General features: G+C 41.6%; 1 protein-coding gene across 11 annotated transcripts in view; it reads right to left on the bottom strand.

Moving 5' to 3' along the window:
- The window catches only part of Cadps (calcium dependent secretion activator), a 434,854-nt gene that overhangs the window by 30,916 nt on the left and 384,942 nt on the right, over positions 1-18,996 (bottom strand). For all 11 annotated transcript variants that reach the window (XM_028760516.1, XM_028760517.1, XM_028760521.1 and 8 more), the window contains 2 exons: positions 13,067-13,099; positions 6,753-6,860 (listed from right to left, as the gene is read on the bottom strand). In XM_028760516.1, the coding sequence (XP_028616349.1) occupies positions 6,753-6,860; positions 13,067-13,099 (141 nt within the window). The remainder of the gene's footprint in view (positions 1-6,752; positions 6,861-13,066; positions 13,100-18,996) is intronic.

The raw sequence follows: 18,996 nt of genomic DNA, 5'->3' as shown, positions 1-18,996 counted from the left end.
TTTTTTTTTTTTTTTTTTTTTTTTTTTTTTTTTTTTTTAAAAAACAACAACCCTGGTTTCTGCTAAGTTACTAATTATGTTTAAAAGAACTACTTGGTTGAATTCAGCTTGATTTTTTTTCCCCTCAACAAATCGGTTCTATGTTTAGATGGTAATAAACTCCTCCAGTCTGCAGAGCAATTGGCACGGTGGTCCCTCTACCAAGTCAGGAGCATGGAAAGAGGGCCAGTGCTAGCTGAAAGGAAATGTATGTGACATCACAGCCTTGCCCACACATGTCGCTTGGCATGGGATTTCGGTTCGCACAAACTTCTTACAAAGAGTATTGGGGACAAGTGGGAAGTTCTGAATACAGACAGCATATTAGGTGAACACTTATTGGCATGGAACTCAGAGACTGTCAACTTAAACAGCAGTTCTTGCTTACTTCTTTTGGAAAAACGCACACAATGAATCTAATTAGGAAAAATTTAAAAGAATAAATATCCAGTTGGCCATTCTTGGGTTTTGGGAACATGACATCTCAACATTCTTAGTTTTGCTTGGCTGTGTTTCCTAAATGTTTACAGTATACAAAACAGGCATTCTAACAATTAGTTCTAACAATTCTAACAATTGGGAGTTATCTTTCACCCCTCTTTCTCAGGTCCCTGATAAAACAACCTTCCTGGAGGCTGAGTTCTGTTTTTCTAATTTACCACAGATTTGTCGGGGCTTAATGCCAGCTCATTTCTGAATCACCTGAGTGAACAAGAATGTTTGTGAGACGGAGAGATGCTGAGAAGCTCCTGACACATTGAGAAAGTTTAGTGGGGCACTTGCCCAGTGTGTGCAAGGCTCTCGTTCAAAGGCTGGCACTCACCAGAAGTTGAACTTTAAACTGTTACAACAAGTCTGTTTGTTTACCCAGGGAGTGGGCGTGGGGTTTGGGATGGAGGTAAAGGTGGAGGTAGGGGTTGAGGGTGAGGGGACCTGACATGGACTAGGATGAGCTTAGAGAAGCAACCGGGTCTCTATTCCACTCTGGCTTAATTCTAAGCATCATTCCTGACCATCACTACTTTGCCTGCTTCTGCAATATGTTTTTAGCAAAAGTTAAGAAAAACCCAGGCCACCATACAATGAAGATTATGAGCAAGCTTGAAGTTAACACCTTAAGCACCAGAGAGGTGCTCACACTCCTCAGAACAGGTACGGAGTTTCACATAGCAAGACAAACCAGAAACGGGCTTTCATTTCAGTGTTAGGATGAGAATAAGGAGGGCGGTAGCTAACACTTACCGAATTCGTCCTTAGTTCCTGATGCTGCGCCTGGCCGTGACATCTCACCTTCCTAACAACGAAATGCTCGAAATGCTCGGAGGAAGGTCCTGCTTATTATCACCACTGTTACCTAGATGAATCAGCCAAGGCTCTGAGAGATTAAAAACCTCGAACGAACGTCATGCAGATCTGATCTGAAGGTCTAGGGGCAGGGCCTATCGTTGTAACTTTGGATTCAAGGAGGCTACTGCTAAAGCAGAGAGAACTCACGCTTCCAATGTCTAGGATGGCACACACCTTGCTTTTCTCTGTTCAGACCTCAAGAACTGCAGCCTGTTGATCTGGAGACCCCTACTCACCTTTCCCCCTGCCTGCTTTCAAAGCAGCTCCCTTAACCTGGAAGTCAGTGGCCTACCTTATGGATTTAGTAACACAACGTTCTCCTTATATCTGATTTTCAGTCAGTCCTTACTTCCTGGAGCGGCGTGGTTCCTATTTTGATTGACATACATTCACGCATACAGGCCCTTATAATTTAATAAGGCTATTAAAACAAGGTCATCAGTAGATTCATATATAAACCCAGGAAGCATATTTTAATAGGCAGAGGGTTCACGTTTCAAATTACCGCTTTAGAGGGAACTATTCACACCCAATTATGGTGCTGCCACGTAAAATGAACAAATACTCGATTTGAAAATGGAACAGCAAATGGGAATCTGTGCAAGGCGGAGAATGCCAGGCGGCAGAGCCCCCGAATCTGTCCACACTGCCTGATTAAGCTCGCACAAGGCTGTGTGATAAGGGGCCTTTTCCTGATCTGATAACTGCCGGGGAGAAGCCAAATGCAGAGTCTATCTGTAAACGCTTAATCCTCCAGAAGGCAGATTAAGTGTATAATTGACCTAGATAATCCATGTATCATCTCTAGTCAAATGTTCCTGGGTCTGGTTCACAGTGACACGGGGCCGGCAGAAGAAAGCTGGAGCGGATGCAGTATTACCAGCAGCGTGGACTCTGGCCAAGTTTGAGATGGCTTTTTAATCATTCATTTCTGAGCCTGTGAGGTTTAAGCAGATGAATTCACCCTAAGCACATCTCTTTTAATCCTGATTTTCTTCTCAGTCTGTGTCTTCAAGAAGTACAAGGAGGAAAGAAAATAAATTAATTTTTGCTTAGACCTTGAAATCTTAGGTGCTTCTCTTGATGATCTGATGTCTAATTTCAGAAAGCATTTTTTTTCCTTTTTTGGTTTTTTGTTTTTGTTTGTTTTTGTTTTGAGGGAGATGGTGAATTAATCACCAAAGAAGGAGGAAAGGCAAGCTATTCCTCCAGCCTGAGCATCCGTTCTTAGCTGCTACTTTCAGAACACGGAGCTTATTACAATCCTTGTTTTTTATTTTCTTTATAAAGCATCGATAATTGACAAGGAGGTAAAGCTTCCTCTCAAATCGTAGACTGATGCAATTTCCCTCTAAAAATTCAGCTCCTCTGAAATGATCTTAACTCACTGCTACACTTACGATATTCATTTAACTTAAATGTCTAAATATCTTCTTTCAAAATATTAAAATCCTTTTTTTTCAGCAAGTGAAGACATTATAATTGTGCTTCATTCTTTTTCTCTGAAAAATAAAAAAAAGCAGATAAGAATGTTCGTTTGGTATCTAAAATATCATGGGGAACGGTTCTGGGATTCCTTTTCATCACAATATTATTTTAGATTGATGAAGTCAGTCTTAAGGATTTATTATTAAACAGATACTGTTGGTATTTTACAGAAAGAATATATAAACCAACTATGTTACTAAACAAGGAAACTTTCACTGGAAAAAAATCTGTTTAGGCAGTATTATATCTAAATGCATTTCTCCAAAAACCCTACAGAATGCTTGATATTTTTTTTTAAAATGGTAGAGATGAATGTGGAAAGTCTGTTCTTAAGTTACATAATAAAGTAGATACAAGATGCAGAGCCTCACATATAGAACCCCGAATGCTGCTCTGATAATCTCCCACAAGCACCCGCTCCCAGCCAAAATACAACGATGAAGCAGGGGTTGGGGGGAGAACAAATGCAGCTCAGAAATCACCAGATAGCAGCGACTTTGTTAAAACATAAAACAAGCCCATAAATGACCAGCTAGGATTCCAAATATTTTCCACATACAAACATACTAAAAGCCATCCAGCCTTCCTGCAAGAGTGCACGCAGTAACAGGGAAGGAGGAAAAAGATACAATACCAAAGAGCAAGAACTCAGGGGATTTATCAGGTAAATAAAGCTAAGACTTGAAACACAGAAAAACACAACAAGGAGTCTCAGAACATGCTTCTCAAGTGACAGATGCCAGCAGGAACAGAGCCGGAGAGACACGGCAGTCAGAACCAACAACCCCCAAACAGCAAACAATCTCAGAGATCTATATTTTTTTTCTTCATTCAAAATGCTAATTTGCTATTATTCATTTCTGCCATTTATCAAAATGCAACAATTTGGAAGAGAAATCTCTCAGATCAACAAGTATTTCTCAATAGTTTTCTGCCAATTGTTTACAAAGCCGTCCTAGGACCCCGTCATTAGAGAGCGGGGTAGAGAGCATTAGTTCACTGTAATAAGAACTGTGCACTGGTAGCTTTCAAGAGACCCCTTCTGCTTTGATATTCCTGTTACCAGTTCATCTCACTGGACACAAGAGTTTTACAGAGCATGTATGCAAAAGAGTAAACACCATGCTTGAGGAAACAGAAGCCGAAAATAATCAAACATGTTGGTAATCTGATGATTTGCCGCTAGATTATAGAAAAACAGTAAGTACTGAATTAAATTACTGAAGCCGCATGGCAATGAAGCTTGTGAGAAGCTCTGGGCTTTTAAATGACAAATGTTTTAAATCCATGACAGATTCAATAACTTTTTTTTTTTGTACCACAGTTAGGTTGCCTAGCACCAATAGATCCCGTAAATTAGGGGACCTGGTTACTTGGAGATTAAGGAAGTAAATGGTCAAGAAATTCCTGTCTAAATAAGCTTTTTAAAAAGTGATTATTTTCTCTATAAGGTTAGGGTGAAATGCATAGGATGGTTATCACGGTTAGAATGGTAAAATCATCTGCTCAGAGGAGGAGAGTAAAGATTGTATTGGAAAAAGAAAATTGGGGCAATCTGAAATTAAACTGCGTGTGTGTGTGTGTGTGTGTGTGTGTGTGTGTATGTGTGTGGCGGTTTTTCAGAGATTTACTGCTGCCATAGATGCTGGCTCAGTGGACAAGAGGCTGGATGTACTTGTGAATTTTTGAAAACTCCCACCTCCCCACCACATATTCCCCAAAACAGAACTTGCTTCTGCAAAGTATATTCTTAGGAATATTTCCTTTAATTATCGATTCCCATTAAAGCCCAGAGGGTTAGAATGTGCTCGTGTTCTTCTAGTTAGGTAAGTCCACTCCCCCCCCTCTGTGCCAGACAAGGCTCCCTTTTAACTTCCAAATGAAGATTTGGTTGCAATTCCCTTATGAAGAGCCACTCAAAAGACCATTTGCCTCATAGCCTTCAACAGGAATGTCTTCAGACCAAAATTTCTCCTGGCATTTATAATTTTTAAAAAGTAGTGGAAAGGTGGAGTATCTGTCAGTGAAGAGACAGGCTAAATCAGAGAGTAAGTATCAGATTCTGTGTTAAATGTTTTAAAGTTTCAGGGATCATAGGCTATTTGCATACACATTCATAGAGGAACACACACAAACACACACACACACACACACACACACACACTCCACAAAGCTGAATACCAGAAGATACCATCAAAGAAAAAAGAAAAAAAAAAAAACCCAGGCAACCTAGGCAATTGAGGCATTGAAAAGAGCCGTCCACAAGCTTCTTGAAAATTTGTAGTTTGGAATTGGGATTCAGTGGAGATGGGCAAGACCACACCCCTTGGCATAGACCCAAGGGTGCTACTGCTGTTTTCAATGCCTATTGGATGGGCAACCGTTCCCCAGACCAACTGGGGCTCAGGCCTTTCCTAGAGGCACGCATGCAGAGATGGGGAGGCCCCACTGGTGAGCTTTATGCATGTATGAGGCATTCTCGGTGGATGTGGGCCATGCTAGAAGATGTACACAGGAAGATTATTTGATTCTAATTCATGCCACTTGATATAATGTGATAAAACATTTGACATGAGAGATAAGTTCCATTTTAATCTGAGAGAGGACAAGTGGGAATTAAAAAGTAAGAAGGATTTTGTCAAAGGAAGATGCAGCAGGGAGAGGGGGTATGGGGCACGGAACAGAGGTGACTGGAAAAGAGAAGAGAAGAATAGAAGAAAGACAGAAAGAAGCCTTTTGAACACACCAGGAAAGCCAATGAGCTGGAAGACAAAGCATAGAAAGTCAGAAGCTGCAGAATCAGAGAGCGGTGCCAACAATGAGCTCATTTAGCTACGGGACAAAAACATACAAAACGCAGCGTCAATTGGTGAACACAGTTACAGAAAAAATACAGAAACAAGGGTTCCACAGTTGAGCAAAACATTAATGTTCCGGCTGGCATTAAAACTACGAAAGCCTGGACAGGAGGGGCCCACATTTCAGGGGGCGGAAGTAGACAAGGACGCCACTTCCAGTGCACTCTGGCCAGGTCTCCACAGGTAGATTTGGGGGAAACTAGAGGCAATATATGTGGCTACATGAGGTAACCCTGTCTGCATTGGCTTCAGATGGGCAGACAGTTTGAGACCAGTGCAGATTCCTTTTGACCTCAGTGGCTTCCTTTGCAGTGGCAATAAATCTTCCTGAGAGCTACTTCTGTGGGTTCATGGAAGCCTGCACTTTCTGTGTTTTAGTTTGCGTTGATATAGTACCCACCCAGCCCTGCATTTGGTTTTCACTAGACTTCCTGAGGTAGGTGGATGGACAGGAACACCATGGATTACAAAAGGTACTGATCCAGTGGCTCACATACAAGTCTCTGGCAACACCCAGAATGGAAGATGTCCAGTCTTACAGAAGTTCTAACACATTGGAAGACATAACAATGTAACATTTATTGCACATCTGCATGCCACAGCTGGCGTCAAGGAGGCACTACCCCCAGGATAGGTGGTGCTGGTCTCAGCATCACCAGAGAGAATATGTCCCTTACAAATGGCCAGACTGCAAGGAGGAGAACAGGGATAGAAGACGGTCTCTGCCAGTTCAAGATGTCTGCCTCTCCAGCTCCATGCAGAATATGCCTGCTTGCCAGGAGGCTGTGTGCCGTCCACATATCACACAGACTGGGACGCAGACACAGCCACAGCCACACCAGGAGTGGGTACAGAACAGACAGGACAGACAAGAGCCTAAGGCAGAGGGAGAGGAGAGATTTTCTTTGAATCAGGACTGATCCATTTTCTCAAAATGTGACTTATCCTCCTGTCTCTCATTTTGTCACATTTTGGAGGCTCTCCTCCTTGGGCTGCAAGGAGGAGAAGGCATTTACTTACATCAAATAACCTTTCTATATACATCTCCTCATTGACCTTATCACGAAGGACATCCTGAGAGTGGCGGACGAAAGTCACGTAGGCGTCGGCCACATCCATCCCGGGTTTCTGTAATGAAACAGGAAAATAATCACATGGATCTTCAGAACTTGAGGGTTTTCAGTCACCATCCCTCTTCCCATGCCTCCTGCACCCTTCCCTCCTCCATTTTCATGATTACTTCTATCTAGTTCTGGATCTCTCTCTCTCTCTCTCTCTCTCTCTCTCTCTCTCTCTCTCTCTCTCTCTCTCTCTCTCTCTCAAACTTAGCTGATAGACAAAATTCTGGGTCACCCAAGGGGTATTCTCTAGCTTTCTTTTAAATAGAAACTACTGTTAGAAAAATCCCACTGTATTCTGTCTTCTATTATCCCTTTCTCCGTGTAAAACAAAATAGAAAAAGTACGTCGGAAATCCTATTTCAGTGACTATTCCCTTCAATTCAAGACCCACTGGAGGGCAGTTCAGTCTAAGAGCATTTGGTGAGTATTTGTGCATACTTTACTCAGAAAAGACACTCGATCATTTGTCTTTGCCTTCTATTGCAGCCTGGTACTTTAGGCATGGAAAAAATGAATGAATGAATGAATGAATGAATGAGAGAAAGGAGGAAAAGAAAGAAAGACAGAAAAGGAAGGTTGGTTTTTAAATTAATTAGATTTTCTGGTGAGGTAGGCAGGTTGTTCATCCAGTAGGTAGAAAATGATTTATTGTGAAAAAAATAACATACAAATAAAACCAAACCAGAATGTGCACTGCTTGAGATGTCAGAAATCAAAGGTATCTCCAAAGAAACCTATTAAAACACTGTAATATGGGTCATTAGGAGAGCTGCCATAAACCCCTTAAATTTCTACAGTAGAGATGTATGTTTGCTAATAACTATAAGATTAGTTTTCATTACTATGATTTACCTTAGATCACAAAGTATCATTTCTCTACAAGACGTGACTGTCAGGCACTGCAAATTGAAGTTAGTTAACACTTCTGTGTAATTTCCAGGGTGAAAATGAGGAAGGTTTGGAAACAGTAGGACTGTATTTTTTTTCTCCTGATACAAAGCTTACAATTATCAAGCAAAGGGCCAATGCTTGGCCCCCAGGATACTAGTAACATTTCTTAACACATGCTGAAACAATGACAAGGTATTAATTTGAAAAACAATGAGGGACACCCCAAAGCCACAGTATCAAATGTTACACTTCTAAGCAATTTTCAGCAAATGCATGGAGCAGTTTCTATGATGGTCCTATAATTGTACCAGTTTTATGATACAAAACAACAGTAGTTCTCCAATGAGATGGGACTAGTTCTAAGCAGGTCTCTCCTCTCTCTTTGGCAGCTGCACACCAAAAGACAGTCTTAGTAGGAAAGGGATGCTTACCTGGGGAACCTGAAAAACTTATTATTAGTGTTTTATATCTTCCTTGGGATACTTGTGATATAGCCTTTTTCCTGGGTACATCTTAGAGCTAAGATGAAGTCAAAGTCAGATGTAGCCACCTTTTAGTAACTTACCCTGTTGGGAACAGTGCTTTATAATGCTGAGATCTTCAGCATGCCTTCTCTTTCAGGAAAGCTCACTTCCTTAAAAGGGCGCATATTTGAGATACAGAACTCCTGATTTAAAAACCTATTTGGTTTGAGTCTTACTGATTTATTTTTCTAACACTACACTATTTACCAAGGGTTGATTTTTTTTTCATATGTTAAACTTTGGGATTTTATCTGGCTTTTCCTCTTAGATCAAAAGTGCCACAAAGAGCAGGACTTTGATTAACTTTTAATTATAGTCTTAGCACATACAGGAATGATGCCTGGCACCTAGCACGTACTCAGTAAATATTTGCTGGTTGGACAAATCCGTGACTGAATGAACAAATCCTCTGGTAACTTTTAGAGCTCTTCATTCCACTGTATGGATCATTACTTCATCCCGTGGTGAAATTTACGCAACTCATTTGCACATCTATCGGCCTTAGCTATGGAGCCGTAGAGTGGGATTAGGATCTCTAGCTGACCTTCGAGGACTATGACTGGCAGCTATAGTAACGTATATAAAAATGTCATGAAAGTTATGCATTGCAAAATAAATTTATACTGCTATGATCCCTTCCCTTTGATATTGGGTTTTACTATTAGCATCTACTTTAGACTGAGAAAGGAAAGGAGACCTGATGGAGACAATAAAGAGATATGAATGAAGTCTCCACACAATTAGTTTTCTTTCTCCTGTTCACAACTGCTTTTCTTTAACGTGAGTACCACATCTGATTCAAACAAGTTGGGATTCTATCTCTTGATGAACTGAGAATGGAGAGGAGGGAAGAAGGAAATTGTCTGGGAATCGTGTGCTAATGAGGCAGTGCTATTCTGGGAGGACAGACTGCCACATCAGACACTCATGCTCACCAACTGTTGGGACTCCTGGGGAAAGGGAGAGCTGTTCCTATACCCTGGGAACTTACGAGAGCAAATCACTATGCTGGCATCATAGCCAGGTAGTCATGGTGGTGAACATGAGTCCCGAGGACAGAAGTTAGTTACAATCAGGACATCATTTAAAATGGCAGGGGTATAAAAGGTGGGAAAGATGTATAATAAATTCATTTTAAATATTTGTTGTTAAGTATTACTAAGTATTAAACTAAAATCAAAAGTGCTGGCAGATAAAAAAAACTGACTTGTAAGTATTAGTTACAAGCTAAAAACCACACCAGACTGAACAAGTAATGTCACTAGAAAAGCTAGGTATTGTATCAGCACTGTGTCCACCTGGTTGGATCAGTTTTTAGGTAGTGGCATTTAGGTATGGCTGGGACAGACAGACAGAATATAACACAGACTTCAGAAAGCATACAAACAAATACACAAAAATCACTGTAGAGCTGACTTTGCCACATGTGGAAGACATAATTTAGAAATAAGGACATCAATGGACTTGGTCAAATGGGATGTTTTCATCCTTGACAGTCCCTGGAAGATAGTTCTAGGCAGGGAATACAATTTTTGACATCTTAAGCAAGCTTTAGTATGAATGCCAATTGTACAAGTAAGGCTCAAACACTAGATTTAAGAGAAGGAAATGTTCTGAGCTATGGGGAATAGTGCCACTTTTTGCTAGGGGTACTTAGTAAGCAAAAACTCTCTGTGATAATAAACTCATGGTCTGAGCGTGGAACTAAATTTAAACTGTGTCAGAAACCTCACAATAAAACACAAAGAGATTAGAGCTAGACACGATTTAAAGTGATGGTACTTGGGTTTATAAGACTGGCTGCAAATGCCAAAGGGCCTATGAAGTTTTATAGAAAAGGTGCTGGGTCCACAGAATCTGCCAAGCAATCAAAACAAAGACCTCTAAGTGTTTCAGTTCAAGAATTACTGATTTAGCCCACAGGTTTTCATACTTCTACAGAAGACTGGGAAACACATTTTAGAAAGAGATTTGGAAGGCTCTACCCCAGAGTTACTGAATTAGAACCACTTGCGATGAGAGCCAGAAATCTAAGAAAATGTCATCAAATAATGCCCAAATTCTTGCTGTGTCTTGCCGCTGTCCATCCTGGTATGGGCATCAGTGACTAATAGGTGTGTATGGCAGTGAAGTGGTTCTTAAAAAACCTGGAATGACACCCATCCACCCAATACTAATAGTACTGGAAGGTTGATTTTGTGCACATTGTCTCTTGGGAACTAGAGCAGCCGGGTCTACCATCAACCCCATGCTACTGACTTTGTCCTGCCTATTTCCTGCCCAGGTGACCTTGTGCATACTATTTAACCTTTCAGGTACTCCAGTTTTCTCTTCTGATGAACAGAAAGAAATGAACGATGGTCTCTTACTGGACTGTCTTCAAAAGTAAATGATTATTTACTGTATGTAAATACTATATTTGAATATATGTGTACTGTATAGAATCATTTTCTATGGAATTATTTATTTTCTGTAATACTTAGTATACTGCTACTGGTCATAAAAGTATACATTTAATCAATTTATTTTCAATGTGTAGCATTGTCCTAAGCCATTAACTATTGGTACAATTATGGGTTTTGTCTACTAATTATATTCTTTTCTAATACTAGACTAATCACTCAACTATCTAAGCATGTATCTATACAGTAACTAAACTCATCTCGTAGTGTGGTAGAGTGTTTAAGAGCATAGTTTGTAGTATCTGCTGTCAGATCTCTGGCCATCCTAGAGTGAGGAAGCCTCCATTTCATTTTCCCCATCTTTGAAATGGAGAAGTTCCAAAGATTAAGTGTTAATGGACCTAAAATAATGGTGGGTATGTAGTTGGTGATTCACAGGCCTGGCTGGGGTGGTTATAATTACACTCTGTGTCATCAATGGAAGATATGGGGCTATGTTGTGTCATTTTCTTCTACCCCCTCCAGAAGGAACCTCTGCTGAGTCACTTCTGTTCTTTCATATCCTCAAGTTTCTAACAAAGCACCATCCAGGACAAGTGTCTTTATGATTATTGATCATAGAAAACACTCCATTTTATCCTATCTTCAGAATAAAGCTAGGCCTGGCCTGGGAAATTATTAGGTTGAGACATAAAACATTGCCAACATTGAACCTTGTTTTGACTTTCCTAAAATGTTACTCTCATGTGGTTTGATGTTAACCCTGATGCTAAACCAGATTTCTTCATATATTGAGTCTTGAACTACTGTAACTAAGTGATTGCCTTCCTGGCTCGAGGCATGAGCTGAAGACATCAGATCTCTGTGCTGGGAGCTAGGCATTTGCATTTTTGACACTCTTGAAGTCCAGTGGAGGACAGGGCTAAGGCAGCAGAGTCATCTATCCTTTGCTCTGGGTGTTGTCACACCCTGAAATGCTCTTCACTGCATGAATGTCTATTTAGGGCTTGGAAGTGTGTGAGGTCCACACATGTAGCACTGTTTAGAGCATGCAGCACACCTAACTGTGAGGTATCTTCATTGTAAAGATGGACTAGCATGGGCACATAAAGGGAGAGTTTGTTCAAAAGGAACTGAAAAGAGTAAAATGCTCTCCTGGCTGTGGTTCTGTGAGCCTTTTCTCTTCCCCATTCTCCTGCCTCCAGGAAGGAGTCAGGGCCCCTTGATGAGAGGTATTGTATAAATTCAAGCATAATTATTGATTGTACATTCTTCCATTAAACAAACAACATGCATGTGAATGCGACAGTCACTCCAATTTTCCATTTTGTCTTCCTTTGAGGAATAAGCCAATAAACCATTACACACTTAGCTTCCTGGGGAAATGAATTTAAATGTTAATATAAATCCTTTTAGAAAAAAACAAATTTTCACAAATAAGTATTTGAACAAGGAGGGTACTTAACCACGTTCAGAATGAGAACGGCTCAGGACCAGCCCCTCGGCGACTATTGAGATAAGCTCCTAAATTTAATATTTTATAATAGACTCACACCTCTTTTGTTAGAAATGGAGAAACAACTTCATTTTCTTTCCCCTTTTATAGGAATATATTTAAAAATCTCTCCAATTTTATTTTGCTAATAGGCAGGGCAAAGTCCGTCTATAAGCGTCTTCTGATTTGTCTCAGGTAATCCCACACTTTAGCATTCATGTCTAGTACTTAACCTCAATTTAAATGTAAATTTTGGGCAACTTCAAGTGCCTTCTCTGTGAACTTTGAGGATTCTCTTCATTAATGAGGCCAGTACTAATTATGGACAGTTTTGTAAGTTTTCCTTAAAACAATTGCAGAGTTGACCCCCAAATGAACAAATTCAGAATTTATTTGTTTAACTCAAAAAATACTGGAACCCTTGTTGAAATTTATAACTGAGGGCTGTAAGGGGTGCACTCTATATGAGCAGAAAGAGAGTCCTGGGGAACCAGAAGAACAAAAGCAAGAGGGAGCTGGATTAACCCACATACTGGTCCTTCCTTTCTGACACAGAAAACCATGTCTTCTTCTCATTGGAGAAACACAGTCCCAATTGTTTTCTTTGAAGGTCCACATTGTGAAAGCAAAGCACAGAGCAGATCTCATCAAACAAAACACGATGCTCACATACTCATGGGTGGAAGACACAGGCTTTTGATCCCGGCACTGGGTACAGATGCAGGCAGTCTCTGCATGTTCCTAGTTGGTCTGGTCTACATAGGGAGTTCTAGGCCGGCCAGAGATACAGAGAGACCCTGTCTCAAAAACCCCAAACAAACAAACCCCAAACAAGACCCCATGAAACTAGAAAAATGAAATTAACCCAACCACAGGCAGTGACAGATGTTCAGATACTCACAGGCACGTCCACATACTTGGAAGCTGCCTTCACCTAAGGAGGAAAGAGAGGGCATTAGGCGAGTGTTTGTGTTTCCTGTGCACAGCTCAGACACTAGCTGAGTTCAGATGATATGCTTATGCCAGTCCATAGAGCTGACCAGGAAAAACAAATAGGTACTAAAAAGAAAATTACTCCATTTTTTTGAAGTGATGATCACTATTCGAGGACAATGAGAAGTTTTATAGGCTCAGGTTTTTCTAGCTGGCACAGAAGTTTGGCATTTCCCTCCCTTCCTTTAAAATAGACAGAGATGACTATCTCCCTTATTGGAGAGTGCTCTCAAGTCTATATTAGTAATAAAGACTGTTGGCATTCCTGGCACCTTGGGTTTTTATAATTTGGCTGCAGGTTGTCCTGAATTCTTCCATGCTTGGTGTCTGATAGTTCAGATTTTGAAGTAGAAGGGATATGGTGAGACCCTCAGCAGAAAAGACATGCATGGTTTTCCACAAGTTTTTCAAACAGAACTTTCTGGGCTATCCCAAAGCTGCTGCTATGTACCTCTTGGTTTTAGGCACTAAAAACCCATATGAAAAGCTCAGGGAATGGTTATGAAATTCATTTTTGAGTGTCAGAAGTAGTGTTGGAGCAAGGAGTGTGGACTCAGTCCTGGGTTTCTGTCTAGCACTATCACATGCACGCTCTGTGACACCCTTGTGACTTTATCTCTCTGAGCTTGAAAATGGGAGATACTAATGGGAGGAGTCCAGTTGTCAACACGACATGAATCACCACAAAGTCCAGGGATGCCATAAGCATTGAACCATCTGGAGTTAATGTTCTGATAAGCAAATCTGGGTGAGTTCCAGGTGCTTGGGAGATCTATACCAGTGTACAAAGACTTCCATTTTGAGAGTCAAAAGTTGCTTTTGCCATGGGGAAATCCTGCCTAGTCCCTTAGGCTGGTCTCTAGAGTCCTGGAAAAGGGCAATGAAGCTGTGTACTCTGTATGACTGCTGGTCTGATGACATGAGGAAACATGAGAATGTGCGTGGTAAAGCGGGGGATACACGCATCCATTGGCTACCTCATGGCAATGAATATTTCCCTTCTCTACTAAGATCTCAGCACCTTGATGGTCCCAGTTTCCTCTTGCTACAGCGTCTCTGAGAGTGTGCCCATTTAATTTTAGTGATGCCGGTCACAATTATAATTTGGTTTCTTTTGGATCAGCATCTGACCTCCAGAAAATGTCACTGGAGCAAAGACTAATCTGGCCTTGTTTAGCTGTTTTCATTATACTGGCTGCCTGGCTTGGAAAGGGAACTCTGGAGGGCAGGAACCAAAGGAAGAACATGTGACCAGTGCTGGCTTAACCTCCTCAGGGAGGCTAAGGAACAAACCCAGTAGACTCTGAACCACCACTGTGATCAATACAGTAGTGGCTAGAGCTGAATTCTTTGTAAAGATTGCTAGGAGAAGAGACTCTCTTTTGGTACATAAAGTGATTCCCTTCTATAAATCTGTCCGTTCCTATCCTATTCCAAAATCTAGCAAATCAAGCAAAAAGGTGGTTTGCACCCCCTGCCCACACATATCCCACCCCCTTCAATATTATCTACAAATTACTAGATGTGTTTTCACTTTGCAAAATATCTTGATGGGCTCAAGGTTTCGGGAATTTACGTGTCCATGCTCTCAGCCACCAGTCAGGGAAGCCAGGTGGACATGCACTGCTCTGCGCTCAGGCGACTGCTCTGGAATTGCCCTTCGTTACAATGATCAGGAAAAACAAAGCCACAGGAGCAAAGCGTCAGTGGTCAGAGCGGGTGCTGGCAAAAGAGCTGTTCTCAGTGAGAAATCACCTCCTTTGCTCTGTCAAGTTGATGCTTGGCAGTTGGTAGGAGTTTTGCTACAGCTGAAATGATCAACCTTTAAACACGCCTACTTACCATTTACCACTAACACACAGTTCCAAACCAGAGAGTGACACCAGTCAAATTCTGTTCCTTACAATTTCTATTCCCTTGGGGAGGCCAGGCAAGCTTGTGACATGAATGAAAACTTCATGTGCCCTTATCCTGCACAAGTCTCCAGTCATAGCTTAGACACACATGCGCATGTATGTCCCTGTGTGTGTGTGTGTGTGTGTGTGTGTGTGTTTGTATAGGCTAGAGATTAACACTAGGCATCTTTGTTGATAACTCTCCATGTGATTCCTTTTTGAGGCAGGGACTTTCACTGAACTTGGGGCTCAGTGGTCTGGCTAGGTTGGCCCAGGAATCTTTCTGTCTTTCCTTTTCCAGTACTGGGACCCTAAGAGGATGTTGCTGAATCTGCCTTCCATGTGGACACTGGGGAGCGAGCTCAGGTCGTCAGGCTTCGTGAGCTTCATTTCCTCAGCTCTTGGCTTATTCTTTATCTGGCCATCTGCCAGGTCTTACTGACCTTTCTTTATCCACATTATAATAGAAAAAATAATAGGTGGGGGAAATTGTACTCCTAGTGTGATTTAAGAGGTGGTAGATTATTGTCTTGGGTTCTAGCCATTAAACTTTAGGAAAGATGCTGAGGGTACAGGTGAAAGGGGGCTGGAGGTATAGTCTGGACGGGAAGCAAAGCAGGGGACTCCTTGCTTGGGAAATGAAGGGCAAGTATGAGAGCCTAGAATCTTCCAGTAGTTTACTGAAAGCACATCCATGTTGGCTTCAGATTCGTATGACAGTTCCAAAACACCAAATCAGGACAAAGGAGGAAAACAATGGGGTCCCAGAAAGCCTGCCCAGTAAGCGTCATGCCATCAGAGACTTGCCATCTTTGGAGGCTCATGTCTTCCCTCTCACTAGGAATAAGGTTGCAGACCTGTTTCTTTATCTTTACAAAGTCATTTCCTTCTCTCATTTTAGCCTCTTTGTGAGGTAGGAAATGGTCAACAGCCCTTCTTCCTTTTTCTCCTCGACTCTCCATTTCTCCCCCACCTCTCTTTTTAAAGCAGTAGGAGGAGACACTAGACTCAGGCCCTGGGACAGGGAAGCTGTGTAATGCCAGTAGAACAGTCTTTAAGCACCAAACTTTTTTTCAGTTTCATGCCTTTAGGCCAGTTGCATTCTGGGTAGAGAAGAATGACCAGATCTCACCAATACCTAGGACTTTGGATTCATCTGCACAAACTCCAAGTCTGCAGGCTGCAGAGTGACTCAGTTGGTAAAATTTTGCCTTGCAAGCATGAAGACTTGAGTCGGATCCCCATGTCAAAAAAGAGGTGGAAACTGAGAGAATCTCTGGGGCTCTCTTGTCAGCAAGTTAAGCCAATCAATGACTTCCAGGGCAACAAATGAGAGACTGTTTCAAAATAAGGTAGACAGTACCCAAGTAACAATATCTGAGGTTGGCCTTTGGTCTATGTACCCCACCCCCACCCCATGTAATCGACTGATGAATACACACACACACACACACACACACACACACACACACACATCCCACAATTATCTGAGAATGAACTAAGAATTGCCTGTGAATCAAATAAGTGACAGGGATCTAAGTCTATTGTCTATGTTATATGATATATTGTCCTTCATGGGTGAAAGAGATTTTTTTCCAAAGCAAACTTCCGTTTTTAAGGAATTTTCCATCAGTGGTTATTAAAACTGTGTGTGTGTGTGTGTGTGTGTGTGTGTGTAATTTCCTTAATATCTTTTCTTTTTTAACTTTGTAAAAAGCCTTCTCATTGTCCAAGAGTATGAGTTCAGGACTGTCTGGGTTGAAATCTGGCTTTTAGCCCATATTATAGCTTGGTGCTTTTGAGCCTCCTTTGTAAGTGGGGCAGTAATGATGTTACTCAAAGGGACGCCAGAGACTGAATGCGACGATCCAACCAAGCCATCCAATCATGTTAATAGTACTAAAAGCAGCTATTGTTAGTGGACTTGCTGGGAACAGTGGCTAACTGCAGAGAGCGGATACTCTTCACTCTGTTGGTAGTAGCCAGTCCACGCCTCTATCCAATGGCAATTTCTTGCTATGAAAAGGAAGCTAGGATCTCTCCAGAGTACTATCAGGTATCTTAGCCGATTCTGAGGCTGGAGGACTCAGGCAGAATCATGTTCCTCCTCAAAGCATGTCCAAATATTTCCAAGTACTCTGGGTATTATCTCAAGTTCCTGCCTCAGTTATATGCTTACTGAAACTCCCTTTTCTGGGACCCAGTTGTGTGGAGACAGAGAATAAGGAGGACTTTCCCTCAGGCACTAGGTGTGCATTGCTTAGGAGCAGGGGTTCACTCGCCCTCAAAAGAGAGGCATGACGTTTAGCTTCATCTGGCCCTGTTTCCCTGTGACTCTTTCTGACAAGCCTTTTCATGGAACACCATAGTTCCCTTCCCTGGGAACTAAGTATTCCTTAGCTCTCTGACCCTGACAGGCAGAACCAGTCCTGAGAAATGAGAACAGAAAAGAAGACCTAAAGCAAGAGAGGCCATGGAAGTGGAGATGGAGTCAACATATTCATAGGCCTGCAACAAAATCACTATAGAACAAAGGCCACAGCTTTAGAACAAAGGCCACAGCTAAAGAACGAAGGTCACAGCTGTAGACAAAGGCAGTGAGCCCAACACTCCTTTGATGATATCCAAACACAGACACCTCAAATACACAATAATTCATCTTTAAACGACTAACAATAATAAGTTAAAACCCAGTATTGAGTGTTTAGTTACTAATTAGTTTGAATTACTCCATGTTGTATATTTAATCCTTACATGAATCTTCAGAACAGGGGTCCTATTAATATTCCCATTATACAGTTGAAAAAAATCAAGGCTAAGAGAATAACCAACAGGACTTGAAGTCACAGAAATTTGGACCTGTCATTCAGCTATGTTTTTCTCAAATCTATCCAACTACTTTGGATAGATTGTGTGTGTGTGTGTGTGTGTGTGTGTGTGTATGTGTGTGTGTGTGTGTTTGTGTGTATACACATGGATGTGTGTCTGTGTCTATGTGTATATACAAGCTAAAATGCTTCTCCAGAACACATAAAGGTTTAAATAATTATAGGGTAGACTCAGGCAGAGCAGAAAGTCCAAAAGTGTTTCTTTGGCCTCTGTGTCCCAGCTAATTCCCTCAACGCCCACCTGACTTGGTGTGTGTAGCCGGCTTAATGGTCCCTCTATTGAGCACTTCCATTATTTTTCAGGTGCCCAAGGTAATCTTTTCATTGAACACTCACCAATGCTGATGACTAAGGGATTTTCTTCAGTCCATTCCTAATAAGGGGACCTGAGCTAATCATTGTGTAGCTTTGACAGCGAGCCCCGCAGGGGCTTAAACCACTTCTCCTGCTTCATTAGGGGAAAAAGCAACCCAGGTGCAGACCATGAGGACCTCAGGGTTTGATACTATTAAATCAATGCACAGACCAAAAAATAAAAGTGGATTAGGTCTCTCTCTCTCTTTTTTTTTTTTTCGAATAGAAATCTGGTGGGCAAGACTCAAGGATGGAAGAAAAAAGAAATCTGAACGCAGACAAGTGCATTAGTTACTGCCTAGGCTTTCTTTCTCCCCACAGTCTTTGTGTGAGTGGACCCCCCCCCCCCCGCCTGTCGGGCTTCCTTTGCTTTGAGACTGCTGACCACCCTACCACCTCAAAGTGCAAGCACCATGGAGTACCAGGGCTGCTGCTTTGGTACCTTCTTGCTTCTCACTTCTTCAACACAGGCCATCCTAGGGATGTGACTTAAGTCAAGGCAGTTCAGTAAAATGGTGACTTGGTAATATCAATTCCATTCTCCAGTTAATCTCTCTTCCTAGTACATTTTTCATTCATTATTTTCTTCATATATGAAATGCAGGCTCTTTAAAAACTTTTACTATATTGATTGACTGATATTCTCTCTCTCCTTCTCTCTCTCTCTCTCTCTCTCTCTCTCTCTCTCTCTCTCTCTCTCT

This window comes from Grammomys surdaster, unplaced genomic scaffold (genome assembly GCF_004785775.1).
Source record: "Grammomys surdaster isolate TR1022 unplaced genomic scaffold, NIH_TR_1.0 126546, whole genome shotgun sequence".
Classification (NCBI taxonomy): domain Eukaryota; kingdom Metazoa; phylum Chordata; class Mammalia; order Rodentia; family Muridae; genus Grammomys; species Grammomys surdaster.
This window is presented reverse-complemented; position numbering and strand designations above follow the sequence as displayed.